The sequence below is a fragment of the Sarcophilus harrisii genome, chromosome 3, assembly GCF_902635505.1.
Source record: "Sarcophilus harrisii chromosome 3, mSarHar1.11, whole genome shotgun sequence".
Lineage (NCBI taxonomy): Eukaryota > Metazoa > Chordata > Mammalia > Dasyuromorphia > Dasyuridae > Sarcophilus > Sarcophilus harrisii.
In genome coordinates, this window is record NC_045428.1 from 83061888 (window position 1) to 83082557 (window position 20670).

Sequence of the window (20670 nt, forward strand, 5' to 3'; positions counted from 1 at the left end):
TTTAATTATCATTTTTGCTCATGTTTGGCTCCTGCATGTTTAACCTACTTGTGAGATTTGTTTCATCCAGGTTCCAAGCTCCGAACTTCCAACTATTTGTTCATCCTGAATACCACTGGCTAACTGATTCTGACACTCGGCACCCCACTGAATGCTGCTGCTACCAGCAGCTTGCCTCTTCTCTTCAGTCTGGACCCCTGAGCCTCTGTTTGTGCAGCTCTCCACCCCTTGTGAGCCTGAAGCAGCTCCAGAAGAGACCTCTGTTCCTTTGTCCCAAATGAATTTGGGGATGACAGCTTGAGGGGAGAAAATGATGTAGTGTGATTTTGCCCCTCCTCTCCCCCCGACTTAGGGTTTCTGTTCTAATGGGTCAGTGGTCCTGGGTCTTCTGGCTTTGGAATCTGCTTCAGGAAACTCCCAATCAGTCTGATTCTGAGCACTCCTTAGTCACATAGCTTCTGTCCTCAGGAAACTCTTCCCCCCAGTCTGTCTGATTCTGAATAGACTACTTCTCATCTGGCCAGTGATAATCAAATTTCAGAAATCACCCTTAATTAATCTGGAGATTACTTCTTAGCCTTACCCTAGGGTCAGGGAATTAATATATCCATGACTGAAAGCTATATAAGCGTATCTCTTTGCTTCTGTTTCTTTACTGGATTCTCTTAGAATTCAGTCCCCTTAGTGATGGTGTACATTACTTTCAATAAAAACCCTTGGAGACAAAAAAAAAAGTAAGTAGAACCATGAGAAAATTGTACACAGCAACAAGATTATGTGATGATCAACCACAATGGCTTTGGCTCTTTCCAACAATGAGCCCAATTCCAACATCCTCATGATGGAAATAGCTATCCACACTATGATCAAAAAGTTATCGGGCTGTGCATACCCTTTGATCCAGCAGTGTTACTACTGGGATTGTATCCCAAGGAGATTATAAAGAAGGGAAAGGGACCTGTATGTCCCGGGAATGTTTGTGGCCCCTTTTTAGTGGCTAGAAACTAAACTGGTGGATTCCATCAGTTGGAGAATGGCTGAATAAATTGTGGTATATGAAAATTATGGAATATTACTGTTCTGTAAGAAATGACCAACAGGATGATTTCAGAAGGCTGGAGAACGAACATGCTGGTGAAAAGGGACCGGAGATCATTAATACTTCAACAACAATCTAATATGACCAGTTCTGATGGGGGCCATCCTCAGCAACAAGATCAGCCAGATCATTTTCTAATGGGATGTGAACTGAACTAGCTATACCCAGAAAAGAACTCTGGGGATGACTAAAACCATTTTGAATTCCCAATCCCTATTTTATCACACCTGCATTTTATTTCCTTCACAAGCTAATTGTACAATATTTCAGAGTCTGATTCTTTTTGTACAAAAATAACGTTTGGTCATATATTTTTTATTAAGTTATATTTAATATATTTAACATCTTGGTCATCCTGCCATTTAGGGAGGGGTTGGGGGTAAGGGTGAAAAATTGGAACAAGAGGTTTGGCAATTGTTAATGCTGTAGAGTTGCCCATGTATATATCCTGTAAATAAAAGGCTATTAAATTAAAAAAAAAAAAAAAAAAAAAAAGGAAATAGCTATCCACATTCAGAAAGAGAACTATGGAGACTGAATGCGGATGAAAGCATAGTATTTTCAGCTTTTTAAATTTAATTAACTAATTTTAATTTAATTAAAAATTAACTTTTTAATTTAATTCCCCCCCCCCCTTTTGATCTCATTTTTCTTGCACAGCATCATGAATATGGAAATATGTTTAGAAGAATTGCACATGTTTAACCTACATTACATTGTTTGCTATCTTTGGGAGGGGGAAAGAAAAAAGGGGAAAAATTTGGAACATAAGGTTTTACAAGGATAAATGCTGCAAACCATCTTTGCCTATATTTGGTAAAATAAAAAGCTATTAAAATTGAGGGGAGGAGAGAATTAACCATAAAAAACTACAGAATCCTTTCCCCTCCTGGGCTATTTTGCTATTGGGTTGAACGCTTGATTTCCAGAGATTTAAAAAAAAAAAAAAACCCAACTGCACAACTATTCCTTTTTCCCTTTCAGGGATGGGGTCTCCAGAGAACGGGGAAACTTCTGGTACTTAAACTCCTCCCACCGCTGCAGATCTGCAACTTGTTTCTAGAACACAGTCTTAGTGCGAATGTTCAATTAACCGCAATAAGCACTGATTAAATGCCTGCTTTATTCGAGGCCCAGAATAGCGAACTTAAATGTTCGCGCTTTACAAATCTCATCTCGTTTGATCCTCACCACCAGGGAAGCTTAAGGCAGAGGAACTAAGGGATTTGCTCAAGAAGACACGGTTAGCACAGTCCGAGCCTTCTATCTCCTGAGTCACCAGCTGCTTCGTAAAGCGGGTCACAGAGTGAAGGCAGGACTTGAACTCAGATCTTCCCAGAGTCCACCCAGCATCACTACACAACGCCAACGATTTGCATTTAAACAGTGTATAGTTGAACAGACCAGTAATCACTTCCGATGCCTTTGGGGTCACACGTTCGCTCCGTTTCCGGCGGCGGCCCCGGCTCCCTCCTAGGCCTCCGTTTCCCCTTTTCCCCACGAAGATTCCAACCCTTTCCTCCTCAGACGACTTTGTAAGTTACCTCAGGAGACTCCGACACGACTCGGACGCCAAGACCCACCCATCACCGCCTATGGGTAGAACCTGACCAGACGCAGCAAGCAGAACGCTCGCGATACTTCACCCGAGTCTCGGACTCACTACGCCCGCCCCTAGAGAGCCACTAGAGAGAGCCACTTCCTCCTCCTCCCACGTGCTACCGTCGCGTGAGATCGGGCCGGAAGTAGCCCGTTCCCTTTGGCGCGTCGACCTCCTTTTTCTTCCGGTCGACTTGTTTGGGCGCCCCAAGTCTCCGTTAGGATTTGGAAGTCTTTAGCTGGGAGGTAAGCCCCGGGAGGAAGGCTCCGGGTTGGGAACGAAGGCGCGGAGGGAGTGCGGAAGCAGAGCCACAGCGAGGGAACTCATTTTTCGCACCCCTTCTCCCATCCCCGTTCCCGTTCACAAGCTCCATAGTCTCGCGAGACTCGGCCTCTCGTTTCCGCGTTTTAGTGCTGTCAGACGCGCGGTCCGTACGTGTGTCCCCCAGAACCGGGCTTAGTTCCATTTCAGAGCCTTTCAATTTGGGTCATCTTAGGGAAGAAAGCTCCTTGTAGCAATAGAAGTAGAATTAATAGTAGTGAATTCGAACTCCCCCCTCCCCCATCATTGTCATTCACTCTGTGCCGCCCCCAGCTTGCTGGCCCCAGAGGGCAAAGACGAGCCCCGAGGGATTGGATTCGGTCAACAACTTTTTAGCCAGCCCGCTATATCCCAAGTTCGCACCGTCTTAGGCGCCGGAGGTTCGCAGAAAGGCGAAGAATAGGATCGCAAAAACTCATCCCCTTCCTACCTGTGATTTTTACATCTACCTGACGCTGTACCTGGAATCCGGAGCCGCCAGAGTATGCAAATAAAACGTGTCTTATAAATGAATGAGAAAGTAAAATGAAAAAAAAAGTGACTTATCACAGAATGAAAAAGCAAATAAGTGGCTTGTCATAATAAGTAAAATGCGGCTTGTCACAAAATGATAGAGCAAATGAAAAGTGGTTATCACAGAATGATGAAATTGTTAAATGTAGCTTGTCGCAAAGTAATAAAGAAAGTAAAAGAAAAAGAGGCTTATCACAGAATGAAAAAGCAAATAAGTGGCTTGTCATAATAAGTAAAATGTGGCTTGTCACAAAATGATAGAGCAAATGAAAAGTGGTTATCACAGAATGATGAAATTGTTAAATGTAGCTTGTCGCAAAGTAATAAAGAAAGTAAAAGAAAAAGAGGCTTATCACAGAATGAAAAAGCAAATAAGTGGCTTGTCATAATAAGTAAAATGTGGCTTGTCACAAAATAAAAAGTGGTTATCACAGAATGAAAAAGCAAATAAGTGGCTTGTCATAATAAGTAAAATGTGGCTTGTCACAAAATAAAAAGTGGTTATCACAGAATGAAAAAGCAAATAAGTGGCTTGTCATAATAAGTAAAATGTGGCTTGTCACAAAATGATAGAGCAAATGAAAAGTGGTTATCACAGAATGATGAAATTGTTAAATGTAGCTTGTCGCAAAGTAATAAAGTAAAAGAAAAAGAGGCTTATCACAGAATGATAATTTGAGAATAGGAAGGGACCAGTCTTTTTATTTACTTTTAGATACTGGGGGTATAATTCTTGCCTTTAAGTTTACATTCTGCTGAGGAAGATGCTTTGCACAGATAATGGAAAGGGACTAGCCCTGTTATTTATTTATTTATTTATTTATTTTTAAATAACTTTTTATTGCCAGAACCCATGCCAGGGTAATTCTTTACAACATTATCCCTTGCACTCACTTCTGTTCCGATTTTTCCCCTCCCTCCCTCCACCCCCTCCCCTAAATGGCAAGCAGTCCTACATATGTTGAATATGTCCTAGTATATCCTAGATACAATATATGTGTGCAGAACCGAACAGTTCTCTTGTTGCTCAGGGAGAATTGGATTCAGAAGGTAAAAATAACCCGGGAAGAAGAACAAAAATGCAAACAGTTTACACTCATTTCCCAGTGTTTTTTCTTTGGGTGTAGCTGCTTCTGTCCATTCTTGATCAATTGAAACTGAGTTAGATCTTCTCTTTGTCAAAGAAATCCACTTCCATCAGAATACCTCCTCATACATACCGTTGTTGAGGTATATAATGACCTCCTGGTTCTGCTCATTTCAATCAGTTCATGTAAGTCTCTCCAAGCCTCTCTGTGTTCATCCTGCTGGTCATTTCTTAGAGAACAATAATATTCCATAACATTCATATACCACAATTTACCCAACCATTCTCCAGTTGATGGGCATCCATTTATTTTCCAGTTTTTAACCACTACAAAGAGGGCTGCCACAAACATTTTGGCACATACAGGTCCCTTTCCTTTCTTTCGTATCTCTTTGGAATATAAGCCCAGTAGTAACACTGCTGGATCAAAGGGTATGCACAGTTTGATAACTTTTTGAGCATATAGTCCTGTTATTTCACTGTTCTAGGGAATTCCCTGGGGAGGGAAAGCTCTACTTCATTCAGGTTAGTGACAAGTGTGAGAAATAAACCTCTTGCCCTCAGAAAGGGATGAAGTTAAAAGTTTGTTTTATTACATACAGCCTTAACTTGGCTTAGCTGTCTCCTAACCTTGAACAGGACGAAATCAGTTACATTCCACTTTAGCTAGTCCTTCTGATGTGGTTAGTGGCAGTGCAGAAAGTTGTGGGAATCCTCTCTGGTTGGCCCACAGGTCCAACTGATGAGGTCTAGATTTAGGGTGGTCAGGGAGCCAAATGAGATTAAGGTTCCTGGTGGTCAGGGAGTTAAATAATGAAGTCTAGTGGCAGGTTCAGGGTTCAGGGAACCGAATGGAGAGGTTTGGCTCCCCCACACTTCCTTGGGATTTGGCCATGGGTAGGAAGTTTTGTGAACCCCCTTCTGGCAGCGCATTGATCTTTTGTAAAGGAATTTACAAACCCAAAAATCTAGATTGGTAAAAGAGATTTATTATAGGCATTAGGAAGTCAGCCTTTGCTATGTATGAATAGAAAGGCTGAATTCCTTAGTGGGAAAGTACTGACAGAGAGATATAAAGTAAGGTCCCAACAGGGGAGTAAAATAGTGGAGAAGTCTTGGCAGAGAAGTAAAGTTTCTAGTAGAGAAATACTGACAGAGAGATAATAAAGTCTCCTTAGGGAAACAGGTGAAGAAAAAGAGAGGGTAATGCTGAACGAGAATGTCATCCCAGCGGGCAGAGGCTTACTATGTCAAGGATGACATGTTAGCTCCTCTGCAAGGAGTTGTTCCAAGTTGTCTCTTTTTTATCTACAAGCTAGATTTCAGTTTGAGCTGGAATTTGAATAGAATTAAATGAATCTCTTTAATTCAATAGGAAACTTAATCAGTAGTGAGTGTTATCAATGGGCGTGGTCTCTCAGGATCTTTTACAGAGGCCAAGATTCAAGGAGAATTTGTCCTTTAAGGAGTTTTAGAGAGTTTCAGGGCTCCCCTCATCACAACGAGAAAGAATTCACAAACTTGAAAAGTCTAAATGGCAAAAGGGAAGTTAATTGGCGCTGAGAAGCCAGCTTCGCTAGGAAGACAGACTTCTTCAGCGGCAAGAATTCCTGGCAGAGAAATAACAAGGTTATCACTGAAAGAGGGTCTCTTCACTTGCCCACTGGCAAGAGTCCTGGTAGGCAGCTGTGCCAAGAGGAGAGGTCCCTTGGCAAAGCATAACCCTATTCGCACTGTTGCAAAGATTTGGAGTTCAAAATGGTCATTTTATAAGAAGTCTGGGGGTAGGGCTTCCACTGAAGGAGATTCCTTCAATGTTGTCACTGCCGCCAGGCCTAGATTTCCAGTTGAATGAGATCACTTAAGTTCCAGCTAAGTGGGGAACTGGCCTAGGCTAATCTTAATGAAATCATTTAACTGCCCTGAAGATTGGGTCTCTGAAAGAGGAGAGTTCAGAGCTCACCCCAGAAGTCATAGAGGACAGTTTCAGTGGGATTGAGTTTGGAATATGGCTCCCCTTTTGCCTGCAGTCTTTATATCTTCTGCCCTTTTTGTCTAACTATGACCTTCTAGAATTGTTTATATTTGAATTAAATAAGGAAGGAAAAGCATGTAAACTTTTTCCCTCCTTTTCAGCTTTCTTTTGGACTTCCAGAAATCCCCAAGTTGGAGAATGGTAAGTTTCATGGATTCCTTAAGGATTCCTTTTTTTCTTTATAATTTTTAACTTAGAGTTCAGATATATTAAAATACTACTTCTAAAACTAGAATCTTAGGACTAATTGTTGAATTATTGTAATTTTAGAATGTAAATGGAATCTCAGAGATTATCTAAGTCAGCCTCCTCAGTCTTACTTATAGAGGGCCGCAGATAGTGGGGGAACTCTGGGTAAGGCATAAGACCCTTTAACCCAGACTTCCTCCACTATCTGTGGCCTCTAAACTTAATAGTTTTAGATAATTCTATTTAGCTTGTGTGATAATTCCCTTTAAGTATATAATTATGCTTTGCAGAGTGAAACTTTATGCTTTTCACCAGAGCTGATAGGTGTAGACAAAGTAGATAGCTGACTACGCTGACACACAAAGAGTACTTTTTAATGTTATTTGTTGTAAATGTGCATATTTTTATCAGAAAATTCTATTCTCCAAGGTATGTAAGTTAAGTTCCACATGCTATTCTAGCACAGAGTGGTCACCAGGGTACAGTTTTTGATTTTCTGATTAATTTTAGAGCTCTGAGTGTTTCCTTGTCTTTTCCTCTACTCTTTAGTTCTGTTGCTTAGGATTTACTTGAATGATTATGTAACTTTTGTTTAACTAGGAGCCATTCTTGCCACTTGGAATTTAACCTTTTCCACTTTCATTTTTTTGATTTGATTGTGTAATTCCACAGACCTTTGGCGTGGTCACTGATCCATTCTTGAGGACAGAGTGTTCAATATCCACAGTGTTTTCAGCATAGCAATTATGGAATGATATAATGGTTTATGTACAGTTCATTGTTTTCTATAAGGATAAAACTGGCAAGTCTAGTTATAGATTTTCATGAAAAGTAGATTATCAAAGAGATAAAACGAAAGGCAAGGATAAAGTTCTTTTAGGCAGTAGCAGAAAATTATACTGTTTTAGTTTTTCATTAATTTTTCTTTTTAGAGTTAGAAAGCTACAAAGTATCCCTTATTTTATATTTGTAGGCATGTTGGACTAGAAAGAGGAAATTGGAAGGACAGAAAATATAAGCAATAGTAAGTTATAGCAACTTTAATCGTGAAATTTTTGTTTTGGCTCAAGTGATTCCAAAGTGAATCTTGAAGTGGGGAAGAGCAGGGGGATAGAAAGATGTATTGGGGATTTTCTTCCCTTCTTCTTCCTATCTCTTCCTTTGGGCTGTGGAGGAGAGGGAAAAGACTAAGGTAACTGCTTATTTAAAAGCACAGTTGTATTTGCCAAATAAAACAAGGAGTTCGGCAAGCATTTGTTAAGTCCCTGTTATATGCCAAGCATTTTATTAAGTGAAAGGCTAAAAACAGGCCTATTCTTAATGAACTATAGTCTCATGAGGAAAGAAATATTCAAAAAACCCTGTATAGAAAGGATATATGTGAGATCAATCAGAGAAAATCAGCAGAGAGAAGGCATTAACACTGAGGATGATTGAGAAGAAATACTTTTTGTAGCTACTACTTGAAGAAAGCCAGGAAACACAGAGGAGGTGGGAGAGAGCTTTAGGAGTGATTTTTGATGCTTTTAAAATGAATGACGTTGTACATAATCTATATCAGATTGCTTGCTGTTTTGGGGAAGAAAGGAAGGTAGAAAAAAAATTTATAATTCAAAATCTTACAAAAATAAATGTTGAAAACTATATTTGTAATTGGGAAAATAAAATATACCACATTTATATTTATTTTCTTGCCAGCTTAAAAAAACAAGTAGTTTGCTACTTGAATGACTTTCTGAAGGCATTAAAACAATTTTCTTTTTTCTTTTTTTTTTTTGGGGGGGGGTATTGGTCATCTCTGAAGCATTATTATGTAATTCTATTCCTATTTGGATTGTCATCTGGGTTTTTGGGTTGGCAGTAATACAGTATACAAACTCAGTTGGAAAAAATGGATTTATTCTGACATTCACTTTTTCCTGTTTAGTCTGTGACATTGCACACAGATGTAGGTGATATTAAAATAGAAGTCTTCTGTGAGCGGACACCCAAGTCATGTGAAGTAAGTATTGAAATAAATGATGATTGACTCTGAACATTATACAGATTAGTGAAAAGAGTTCTAGATTTGGAGGTGGAGAACACTGGCTAAGTCCCATCTCTGTTCCTTACTGCATGAGAGGTCATTTCACTTTTGGAGCTTCCCTTTCCTCATTTGTAAAATGAAGGGCCTGGACTATAGATTAAAGTGTCAGAGTAAAATAGAAATGGATCCTAGGCTGCATGTAAACTTAGAAATTCACAAATTAGCATTATGTTGTATTGCATTTGTGTGTATTTTCTTTAAAATTTCCCAATTAATTACTTGCCATCTAGGGGAGGAGATGGGGGGAAGGAAGGAAAAAATTGGAATACAAATGTTTTGCAAAGGTTAGTGTTGAAAAATTATCTATGCACGTTTTGAAAATTAAAAAGCTTTACTGAAGAAGTTTTAAAAAAAAAATTCCCAATTACATCTTAATCTGAGGCTACAAAGTTGGATACTTCTGAACAAGATCTGATCTCTGGCTTCCCTTCCAACCCTAAAAATGAATCATGAATGGGTATAAGTCACTGTCAATCAAAGGATTTTAGTTTTCATGTAGAAAATATATGCGATCAGAACACCAGCATAATGATTTTGCAATGGCTATTTTGGCTTCTTTAATATCTTACTTTTGTGTTTATATTTGAGGAAATAGATCTGATGTTAATATTTAACCCCTTGTGTGCAATAATTGAGGATTTCATATGTGCATTTTTTATGGGGGGGAAAATTGTATTATAGAGATTTCTGTTTACTACCCTAACCACTTGGAAATATTTACCTACCATTTGGAAGTATCATGAGAAGTCCCCTGAATTTTTCCAAATTATTGGTGATGGAGAGTGGCATAAATGGGCACTGCTTGCTTTTAGCACCCAGGCTCAATTTGAGAGTTGGAAATGTGAGAAATTAATCCCTTGGACACAGAAAAGGATAAACCTAAAAGTCTGTTTATGTTTTCATAAGAAGCAAGCACATACTCCAGAAGCTGAAAGAGCCTTCTTATCCTATTCCTGAATGCATGTCCCTCCCTCAGTTCCCCATTAGCTGAGTACAACAAGGTTTATATGCTTCTCAGTCTGCCTTCTTCAGGTTACTTTTCCCACCACATACATTGCATGACTATTAAAATAAATTTCAGCTCCTCTTTGGGAGGAGCAGTTAATATTTATGACCTAATTGTTCATGAGCGCTTCACACAAAGCTTAACCTTTACCCTATGTAACTAGCTGGTTACATTCCATTTTATCTTGTCCTTCTGCTAGCTGCTTCTCTGTATGTGTGGAGGCAAATACTCATGAATGAAATTATATCTCTCAAAAGGACTTTCTTAGACATCTAGTTCAACCCATATGCAAAAGGCATTCTCACTGTGACACATCCTGAGAAGTATTTTTCCTCTTTGTTGCTGTCAAGAGAGACTAATTAGGACTTGTTGGGGGTCTCAGCCCCAACTCCCGAGTGGAACAGGCTGTATGTGACCAGCACTGCCTGTCCACTTGAATAGCGAAGACTATGAGTAATGAGGGGCGAGAGCCAGGGTGGTGTGAGACTCTGATTTATTACAAAGACTGCAAGTCCTTTTATCTCCTCGGTGCCTGCTTCTAGTTCCTATATCATATGTAAGCACATTCTAACCTATAATAAATACATGATTCTTTACAGGAAGCTACACGTAACTATGATGTGAGCATTCCTTTCCTAATAGGAGTATGGTCAAGGTACTCCCCCCTCCAAGGTCCGGCATGCCTCTCCTGGGAACTCTCACTTGCTTCTTCGGGTGGGACCCCTTCCTCCCAGTGTTATCTTGTTCCCCCATACAAGATTACTTCAGTTTACCTGAGTCAGGCCCTGTGTGATGTCCAAGGCTGGCAGGGGTTGGCAAGTCCTCTTACAAAGACTTCAGTTTTTTAGATGTCAGAGATGGAACAAAGATAAGATAAACTTGTAAAGTGGCAAGGATCTCATTTAGCAAATCTCTAACTTTTTGGTCTTAGGGATTCCTTTATACTCTAAAATTATCAAGGATCCATCTTGCCAAAGGGTTTCGGTTTATGTGAATTATGTCTGTCAATATTTAATATGTTAGATATTAGGAAAAGAATTTTAATATTGAGAATCTCCTGAAAAACATGACAAATGTTGGAGGGGCTATGGGGGAGACTGGGGCACTACTACATTGTTGGAACTGTGAATGGATCCAACCATTCTGGAGAGCAATTTGGAACTATGCCCAAAGTGTTATCAAACTGTGCATACCCTTTGATCCAGCAGTGCTACTACTGGGCTTATATCCCAAAGAGATCTTAAAGAAGGGAAAGGGACCCACATATGCAGAAAATGTTTATGACAGCCCTTTGTGTAGAGGCTAGAAACTGGAAACTGAGTGGCTGCCCATCAGTTGGAGAATGGCTACATAAGTTACGGTATATGAATGTTATGGAATATTATTGCTCTGTAAGAAAAGACCAACAGGATGATTTCAGAGAGACCTGGAGAGACTTACATGAACTAATGCTAAATGAAATGAACAGAACCAGGAGATCATTGTATATGGCAATAACATTATTATATGACAATCAATCCTGAGGGATGTGACTTCCTTTTTGATCTAATTTTTCTTGTGCAGCAAGAGAATTGTATAAATATGTTTACACATATAGGATTTAAAATATGTTTTTATATATATATATATATATATATATATATAGAGAGAGAGAGAGAGAGAGAGAGAGAGAGAGAGAGAGAGAGAGAATATCTCCTGAAAGAGTATAGGGGTCCTTAGTGATTTCTGACCCACACTTTGAGAACCTAGGGTCTAGTTCAACCCCTTATGCAGAATAGGAACTTGAAATCTTGTCTTTTGACTTATTTTCTGTAGAAAACAGACAAACATGATTTAATATTGAAGGAAAAAAGATTTTGCAGTTATTTCATTTGCTTATTGACAAAAACTAAGGATTTATAAAGTACAATTAGTATCCACATTAATGTCATAAATGTAAATTTTAAAATCCATTAACCATAGTGTTTGAAGAATTAAGTGTTTTATTTTAAACATGTCATTGCTATAGTATTTATTAACTTTTATTTTCATACTCTCTAGAACTTCTTGGCTCTTTGTGCTAGTAATTACTACAATGGGTGTATATTTCACAGAAATATCAAGGGCTTCATGATACAAACAGGAGATCCAACAGGTGAGTGCTTAGATTCATTAATAGCTTTCTTCCTTGGGATACTGGGATGAAGATATGAGGAAAGTCACTCTAACTGTAGAAGCTAGGATTTTTTGTATTACGCCTATGTTATGTTATCAAAAAAAAAAAAAAAAAAAGTCTGAGTCCAGTAGTTAGTCTTTAAAATGAATTATTCCTTCTTATTATTTTAATGAGTTTCATTTTCATTGATTAGTCCATATACCACAGTTTTAGAAGGTGAGATAAACTATATGGTTATGTTAGCTTGCAGTCTAAGTTGATCATTTTAAAAGCTTTAAGGTCTTAATACCTCACATTCTTCTTCCATCAGAAAATGGCTCCCTCCCCACCTTTTATAAACTTGATATTATTATTTTTAATTTTATTTTAATTATAATTAATTATTATTTATTGTTTTCCAGGTTCTGGGAAAGGAGGCAACAGTATCTGGGGCAGGAAATTTGAAGATGAATACAGTGAATACCTTAAGGTACCTCTTTATTCTTCAGTATTACTTAGCTACCTTAGCTTCTCATTAATTAAAAAGTTGGAGAAATTGACACTTGTTAAGAAGTTAGTATGATTTTGCAATTATGAATTTGGATGGTTCCTTTTGTATATTTCATGACCTAATATGAATGAACTTATGTAGGTTAGTGTTTGACTGCTCCTTAGAATTTAATCCTACAATTTAATGTTATCATTTATTATTATATTTGACAGCTAGGTATAGCAGTGGATAGTGTGTTGGGCCTGGAGTCAGGAAGACTCATCTTCCTGAGATCAAATCTGGCCAATACTAGCTATGTTCACTCTAGGTAGGTCACCTTGTTTGCCTTAGTTTCCTCACCTGTAAAATGAGCTGGAGAAGGAAATGGTATCTTTGCTAAGAAAACCCCAAAAGAGGTCACAAAGAGTTGAATGGGCCTGGAAAGCAACTGTGTAAAGTCCGGGCTAGCTCCCTGGAGGCCTCAGGAATAGCCGGAGTCAGGATAAGTAAAAGTCCTTGGTCTTCAGAGGGCAGAAGTGAAGGAGACAGACAAACTGCCACAAGCTCTCCATCAACCTCCCTTCTCTAGTTCTCTTGCCTCTCACCCTACCCCTTAATCCTTACCTACAATTATCTGTATACACCAAACATCAAGGAACAGTGAGAAGGGCCATTTTTCCAAACATATGCTAATAGAATCATTGTCCAATAAGTAATTAGCCTTAAGTGCTCGGTTGTCTATTTCAAGCATACCTTTTAAGAATTTCAGCCCTTTACATAACTGCACATTTATTACACTTTTTGCTTATAGATCAAAAATTCATATTTGATTAGCATTTCCTGGTATTCTAATTTAAATCTTGCAGATAATACTTAATATACTATTCCATGCCATGACTCTCAAGGACAGTGAGTTCCAATGTACATCAGTTAGTGCAGTGTACATGCTAGTTAGTATTTTGTTACAAAAAAAAAAAAAGGTAAATGTATTCTGATGCATGTATGGAAAATTTTTTTTTTTGATGTTTTAAGTACAAATTAAAAAACAAAATAAAAAAAAAAGAATATTTATGCTGAGATGACTTGAAGAATTTCTCTTTAAAATACAAAAATGATAAAACATTTATCTGCTAATACAGGTATAAACTGAAGATATTGAATTATTCAACTATGTTAAGTACTGTTGTGTCTGATACTAGAGCTTGCAGATTGGAATCTTTTCTAATTATTCTATATCCTGTTCTTAGCATTTGGTCAGTTTTATTAAGCTGATAGAACTACTACTTCATGAGTCTCTTGTAGTTAATGGGTCCTACTAGAAATACTTACCACTGGGAGTTAACTGTTCCACGAGAGGCATCCTCTCTTGTAATCTATTGCAGAGAAGATTCTGAGCTACATTGGTGGTAGAGATGTGTATTCATCATAAACTGTCTGTACTGGTGAAATCCCAGATCTGATTTTTTTTAAACAAAGGCAGCTCATAAATGATATTTTAAATAAAATATTTTTTAAAATACAGTTGAATCTTCCCAGTACCATTCTTATCCAGTTTCCTGCTATTGAATTACTTTTTATTAGACCTTTTACTTGCCCTTGACCACATTAGCTCCCATCTCCTCCAGCAGGTTGCTCTTTTGATCATCCTCTCTTCCTAATTGTAGATTTTTTTTCTTGTTCATTGACTCTTTTTAGACTACCTTACAAACATCTTCAAATCCATCCAATTCTTTAAAAAAGACCTTTCCTTGGCCCTGACATCCCCTCCAGCATTGTCTATATCTCTTTTCCTTTTCATAGCCAAATTTATGGGGAAAAAGGCTCCTTGCTTTTGCTTTCTCTCCTCTCTTTGTTGCTAAATACAATGGCTTTTCCTCAGCCCTTGTCATTTTGCTCCAGTGTTTGATGTTGCTAACTAGCCCCTCCTTGCCTCCTGGCTCCGCCCTTAGCTTTTGTGACATTGCTCTGTTGTTAGGCTACTTCCTAACCCTGTAGTACCTTTCCTTACCCAGTCACCACAATGACTCTTTGGACTTCTTTGGGTACATGAGATGAGATAATCGCCACACCCAGTGAAGGTTGCAGCAGGCACACTTTATTTGGTTTAGCTCATGATGGATGTCTCCCATGATGTCTCTCTCATCATGTCTCTCATTATCTCTCTTTCTCCCTTGTCCCTTGTCCCTTATATCTTCCCCTCAGCTGAACTCTGTTTCCACATGGTCACATGCCTCAGCAACAATCCTTCCAGAGGAGGGAAGTGCTTGCCCCGTTTTTGGCACGTACTCTATGCATGACTATGCCATAATTCTCTTGCTGGAACACCTAGTGCACACCTGTCAGCAGAATACATGCCCGGGTGCCTCAACCCAATTCTGGTTTGTACTGTAGCCAAGGGATTGTGTTATGGGGCAATGAAAAACAGGTGGGGTAGAAGGTTTCAGGGCCCAACACGCTGTCATGATTCTTTTTTCTCGCTGAAAGACAGCTGCTTCCTTGGTTGCCTTTCTAGGCTTATCACCCATGTCCCATCCTTTATTTATGGATGAATATACCCAGATCTCTGTCCTAGGCCTCTTCCCTTTTTTTCTCTGTTCATTCTGAGATCTCAACAGTTCCCATGAATTCAGCCATCCATTTCTATGATTCCCAAATCTATACATGCAGCCCTTATCTCTACTTATGTCTCTACCTGCATAGCCCATAAGCATTTCGAACTCAGCATATCCAAAACAACTTTTCTTCCCTCCTAAATTCATTTCCTTTCTATCAACTTCCCTTCTTTATACTCACTTCACAACCATCTTCGTCGGGGTCCTCACCTCTTCTCACTTGAACTTTTATAGCAGCTCTCTCTAAAGTCCTCTATGTAAATGCCAAAGTGATCTTCCCAAACACACGCTTGACCACATGATGGATCCAGATTAGGATAGAATAGAAATGCCTGTTGACATTTAAAGTCTGTCAGTCCTTACATGAACTGATGCTAAGTGAAGTGAGTAAAACCAGGAGAACATTGTACACAGCAACAAGATTATGCAATGATCCTTAAGGATGTGGCTTTTTTTTTTTTTTTTTTTTTTAAACAATGAGATGATTCAGGCCAATTCCAAAAGACTTGTGTTGGAGAGAGCCATCTGTATCCAGAGAGGGGACTTCGGGGACTGAATGTGAAACACAACATAGTATTTTTACCTTTTTTGTTGTTTGCTTGCTTTTTTATTTCTCATTTATTTTTTCCTTTTTGATCTGATCTTTTTTGTGTAGCATGATAACTGTGGAAATACATATAGAGGAATTGCACAAGTTTAACATATGGTTGGATTGCTTGTTGTAGGGAAGGGAGTGAGGAAAATGGAGGGAGAAAAATTTGGAACACAAGGTTTTGCAAGGGGAAATGTTGAAAACTATCTTCACATATATTTTGAAAATAAAGATTCTTGAGGATTTATGATTATATCCTTAGAACTCTATACATGTTGGGCTTGGTGATTGATTATATAATAAGAGTTATTCATTGAATCCTTTCATATTCTCATGTACTTTTAAAAATATCATTATGTGATTATTATATATTGTAGAATTTTAGAATTTTTTATTCCAATTCCTTCCCAAAGAAAAGTTCAGTCCTCTCATTTTATGAGGAATAAAAAGGTAAAGTAATTAAAGATTAAAGTGGTGAGAGGATTAAACTCTGTTTATGTAGCTAATTAGAGGAAAAGCATGTTTATCTCAGGCCTAAATATAGAATACTACTTTATGGATATGATTTTATTAATCATCCTTTTTATTTTCAGAATTTCAAATTTGGTATTTTATTGAGGGGTTTTAATTTTGTTCTTTTAACTTTTTTAGTTCCATGCCCAATTCATTGTTCTTCATTTCTTTCTTTTGCAAGTAAGCATCTACAGATATAAAATTTCCCCTAAGAACTTCATTGGCTGCATCCCATAAATTTTGGTATGTTGTCTCATTATTGTTTAATGGAAATAATTAAATGGATGTTTTTGATGGTCTCTTAGCACAGTGTTCGAGGAGTTGTATCCATGGCTAATAATGGCCCAAACACCAATGGATCACAGTTCTTTATTACTTATGGCAAGCAGCCTCATTTGGACATGAAGTATACAGTATTTGGAAAGTGAGTAGTATGGACATTGTTTTTTTAATTTCTTTGAGTAAGGATAACACCTAAATACTTAAAATACAGCACAAACCATTACCACCATTTTCAGAGAGCATCTTATTATTGATACACCAACAGAAAATCATTTTAAATAAATGGTGTTTATTGTGCAGCATTGTAATATCCTGGCTAGCTTTCTGGAGGTTCTCTGGAAGGGCCTTGATCTCAGCAGGATAGACACCATGAGAATGGACAAGAATAGAGTCCAAAGTCTTTATTGTCTCTTACATAGTCTGTGTCTGTCATAGTCTGATGCCGTCTCAGTCTGACCCTGTCTCCGTCTGACCCTGTCTGACCCTGTCTCAGTCTGACCCTGTCCCAGTCTGACCCCGTCCCAGTCTGACCCAATCTCCTCTAGCAGGCTCAACCGGTCTTAACCAGTCTCTCTCTCCCTCTGGCTTTGTCCCCAGTTCTTATATACTCTATTACAATTACATCATGAATATGTGTGAACTAGAGAACTATTATATCACCATACTAAGTACTAAGTATATGTAAAGTAGATAACCATTGTTTCAGTTCCACTGAGTTAACACCTTATTATAAGCATCTTTGTTTCAACTATAACACAAGTGGTCATGCCCCCCTCTGTCTTCTCAGGAAAGGTGAGAACACCAAAGGGAGGTAGGTGAGAACACCAAAGAGAAAATGGGGAGCCAAACCCAGATATAGTTAGCAGGTTTCCTCTGGGCTGAAGTGTCTTATACCTCACCCAGAGTTCCCTCACTATCTACGTCCCTCTACACAGCATTTTCTGTCTGCCATACATATTATATGTGTCTTTATATAGGGATGCTATTAAGCAATTAATGTATAGAAAATAGCAGGATCCATTAATCTCATTGTTTTGTGGGTAATCCTGGCTCTCTTTCCTGACCTATCCACAGATTTCAGTGCTTTATAATCCCCATTATTCTAGGCCTGAAAGAGTACTTTCTTCAGAATGAATAGAATGATTTTGTCTTAATTCTCCTTTGTCTTTTCATTTATAACCCATTCCCTCCTTTGTATGTCGTCTTTGAGAAAGAAATAAATGGCTTTCAAAATTTCATGTTTAAAAGGTGGGAAGTTTTGTTTTATATTTAGGGTTTAATTGATTTTGCTGTTAATGTGACATTTTTACCTTGATCTTTTTGGAAGGTGGGGTGTATGTGTGTATGTGTTTTGGGGGAAAGGGGAGAGACAGACAAAAACAGACAAAGAGAGGGAGAGAAAAAGAGAAGGAAAGAAGGAGGGAGGGAGAGATTCTAAAATGAGATCACATTTGAGGATTTTTGTGGTTCTCTTTAGAATTAAAATTTAAATTATAGTTTCCTCTTCAGGAATTTGACACATCTCATAGATCTCACAGATCTCACAGATCTTTTAACTTGCCTAAGAAATGTTTCACTTTTTTTTTTTTTTTTTTTTTTTTTTTTTTTTTTTTTTTTTTTTTTTTTTTCCTTTTTTTGGCAAGGCATTTGGGTTAAATGACTTGCCAGGGTCACATAACTAGTAGTAAGTGTTAAGTATCTGAGGCTGTAATTGAGCTCAGGTCCTCCTGACTCCAGGACTGGTGCTTTATCCACTGCACCATCTAGCTGCCCCTGTTACTCTTTACAACAGGGGGTCCTCAAACTTTTTTAAATAGGGGGCCAGTTCACTGTCCCAAGACTGTTGGAGGGCCGGACTATAATAAAAACAAAAACTGTTTTGTGGGCCTTTAAATAAAGAAACTTCATAGCCCTGGGTGAGGGGGATAAATGTCCTCAGCTGTCGCATCTGGCCCACAGCCGTAGTTTGAGGACCCCTGCTTTACAATCTTGAATAAAGCTGTAATCCTAACAAAACTTTAGCTCAGGGATTTTTAGCTTGGTATCCAGGAAAGTTTTAAAAAGTTATTTTGATCACTAACTATAATAAATACAATTAGTTCATTATAATACTATGGATTTTATTTTATGCATTTAGAAATTTTTTATAAGGCATCCATAGGCTTCCCTAGATTAAGAGGATCCATGATGCAAAAAATAAGTTTAAAAACCTATGTTCTAAATTGTCACAGGGCATTTCTATTCTACAGGCATTCAGAATTTGTATTTTTCTGTTCTCCATTGTCTCCTTTCTTTTTCTTCAGCCTAAATTTAGAGCTGATCAGTGGAAATAAAACAGTCCTACATGTATTAGTGGAACAAATTTATAAAATAAAGTAGTATATGCCTTTTCCTAATTCAGGAAATTTAATGAGCTTCACTGATCCTGTAGCTGCTATTACTAATGTTGACAATATTTTATATTTGGGGACATTTGGTTAAAGAACTACTCTGTGATTATCACATGTGTAGCCATTCAGGGTAACTATTAGCTGGGAATGAAGGTGGCATGCAGTATTCTCAAACTGCAATAGAAACTTTTTATACCCATTTCTTATAGTTGACCAATAATATAAAAGTCTGGAGGCCTGAATTTTTACCTCCTGTATCTATCTATAGAAATAAAATATTAAACCAACAAATTTTTTGTAATGTTTGTACTTGTTATGATTTGTTATGTTTGTCCTCAACGACTCTGAAGTCCAGAGAAAAGAAATTACACACACATAATAAATTAAGCAATGACAAATTGAAATCAAATTAAAAAACAAAACAAAACTCAGCAGCAGTGAATTATGATGAATTCTCACAAGCCAGGATGTGACTAATTGTTACATAAATTGTAATAGGAGTTATAATTGCTAGAGAAATTAAAAAACCATGAATTTATCAGCCCCAAGGAATTTTCATGAGTGTTTTATTTTCTTTTAGGGTAATAGATGGCCTAGAAACTTTGGATGAACTAGAGAAGCTGCCAGTAAATGAAAAGACTTTTCGGCCTCTTAATGATGTACACATTAAGGATATTACCATTCATGCCAATCCATTTGCTCCGTAACTGCAATGTATTGGATAAAGATTTGTCAAGCTCAATATAGCAAACACTTCACTCTTGTGCACTTCTTCATCGTGCCACAAGCTACATCTTTCTATTAATTTACTCAGAACTGAGACTGTGGGCCTTTCAAAAGCCTGTCCACTATGAAATAATCGAAAGAAAACAAGCCAAACCAGAACAGTACAACACATCCAGCAAATATTTATGAGAACAGTCATACATAATTGCTTCCTCCATGAAAGCAGGTAAAAGAAAAAAGTTTTCAGAAGTGATATACTACAGACAATAATATCTATCTTCATGGTCATAACAGTGTGATATTAGATTTGTTACTTTTTTTAAAAAATGAAATAAAACAATGTGTATAACTTGGAAATGTTTTTAATCTTTTAAGTTTCTGAGCCTCTTTAATGTAAAACATAAATTGTCTACTTTTCTGGTAAGTGTCAATTTTTGTGGGCATAGTATTTTAGAGTTTCAGGCTTATAAATTCAAATCGTTATGCATGAGGTTTACCCAGAAATATACAAGAGAAATATACAAAAGAGCCAGCAAGAAATAATCAAAATGGCCTATATGAAAGTAATAACAGAAAACAGTAATATTTTATCTATCTAAATATATAAAGGTAGATAATTTTATTTATTCTCATAAAATTGTAATTTACACCTTTGTTATTTGAAAGCTGAATGAAACTTAGGATAGTGGCTTTGTGGAAAGGGAATAGTATGCTAGTCAGAAAAAGCAGGACTAATCCAGCCTCTGATACTAATTACATAGTTTATATGACCCTTAACAAGGTTCTTAACCATCCCAGTTCAAATCTAGCTTCAGACTTACTAACTTGTGAACTCACACATCACAATTTCCATTTGCTTCATTTACCAAATGTTTACTCAACACCTAAGTGACTGGTTTGGTCCTACCTTTTATGGTTTTCATGCTTAAAAATGTCACCCCTGCCATATGGCCTTCTCAGGACAATAATCCCTTGCAAGTTTTTTTTTTTTTTCT

At 37.7% G+C, this 20670-nt stretch overlaps 2 protein-coding genes across 6 annotated transcripts in view; one reads left to right on the top strand and one right to left on the bottom strand.

Annotated features, from left to right (window-relative positions):
- NIF3L1 (NGG1 interacting factor 3 like 1) overlaps window positions 1-14353 on the bottom strand; it is a 29304-nt gene extending 14951 nt beyond the window's left edge. Inside the window, exon 1 of one of the 4 annotated variants that reach the window (XM_031958363.1) lies at window positions 13890-14353. The gene's annotated coding sequence lies outside the window, so the exon portion shown is untranslated. Of the gene's footprint in view, window positions 1-2290; window positions 2431-2503; window positions 2771-13889 lie in introns of those variants that run through there. The other 3 variants (XM_012546315.3, XM_012546316.3, XM_031958364.1) reach the window with 3 other exon arrangements.
- PPIL3 (peptidylprolyl isomerase like 3) lies at window positions 2839-20034 on the top strand. Of its 2 annotated transcripts, XM_023500607.2 has the most exons (8): window positions 2842-2944; window positions 3294-3502; window positions 6757-6796; window positions 8772-8846; window positions 11977-12070; window positions 12493-12560; window positions 16583-16701; window positions 19530-20034. In XM_023500607.2, exons 3-8 carry the CDS (start codon window positions 6794-6796, stop codon window positions 19654-19656), a joined length of 486 nt encoding a protein of 161 aa, XP_023356375.1. In that variant the 5' UTR covers window positions 2842-2944; window positions 3294-3502; window positions 6757-6793; the 3' UTR covers window positions 19657-20034. The 2 variants fall into 2 exon arrangements, with proteins under 2 accessions (XP_012401771.1, XP_023356375.1); XM_012546317.3 differs by lacking the exon at window positions 3294-3502 and having other exon boundaries at window positions 2839-2944.
- Window positions 20035-20670: the final 636 nt, after the last annotated feature.

Bases quoted from the DNA above. Each gene is read 5' to 3' on its own strand.
- PPIL3 (XM_012546317.3), top strand. The intron at 12,071-12,492 runs GTGAGTGCTTAG...ATTGTTTTCCAG, and splicing joins ACAAACAGGAGATCCAACAG to GTTCTGGGAAAGGAGGCAAC. The intron at 16,702-19,529 runs GTGAGTAGTATG...ATTTTCTTTTAG, and splicing joins AAGTATACAGTATTTGGAAA to GGTAATAGATGGCCTAGAAA.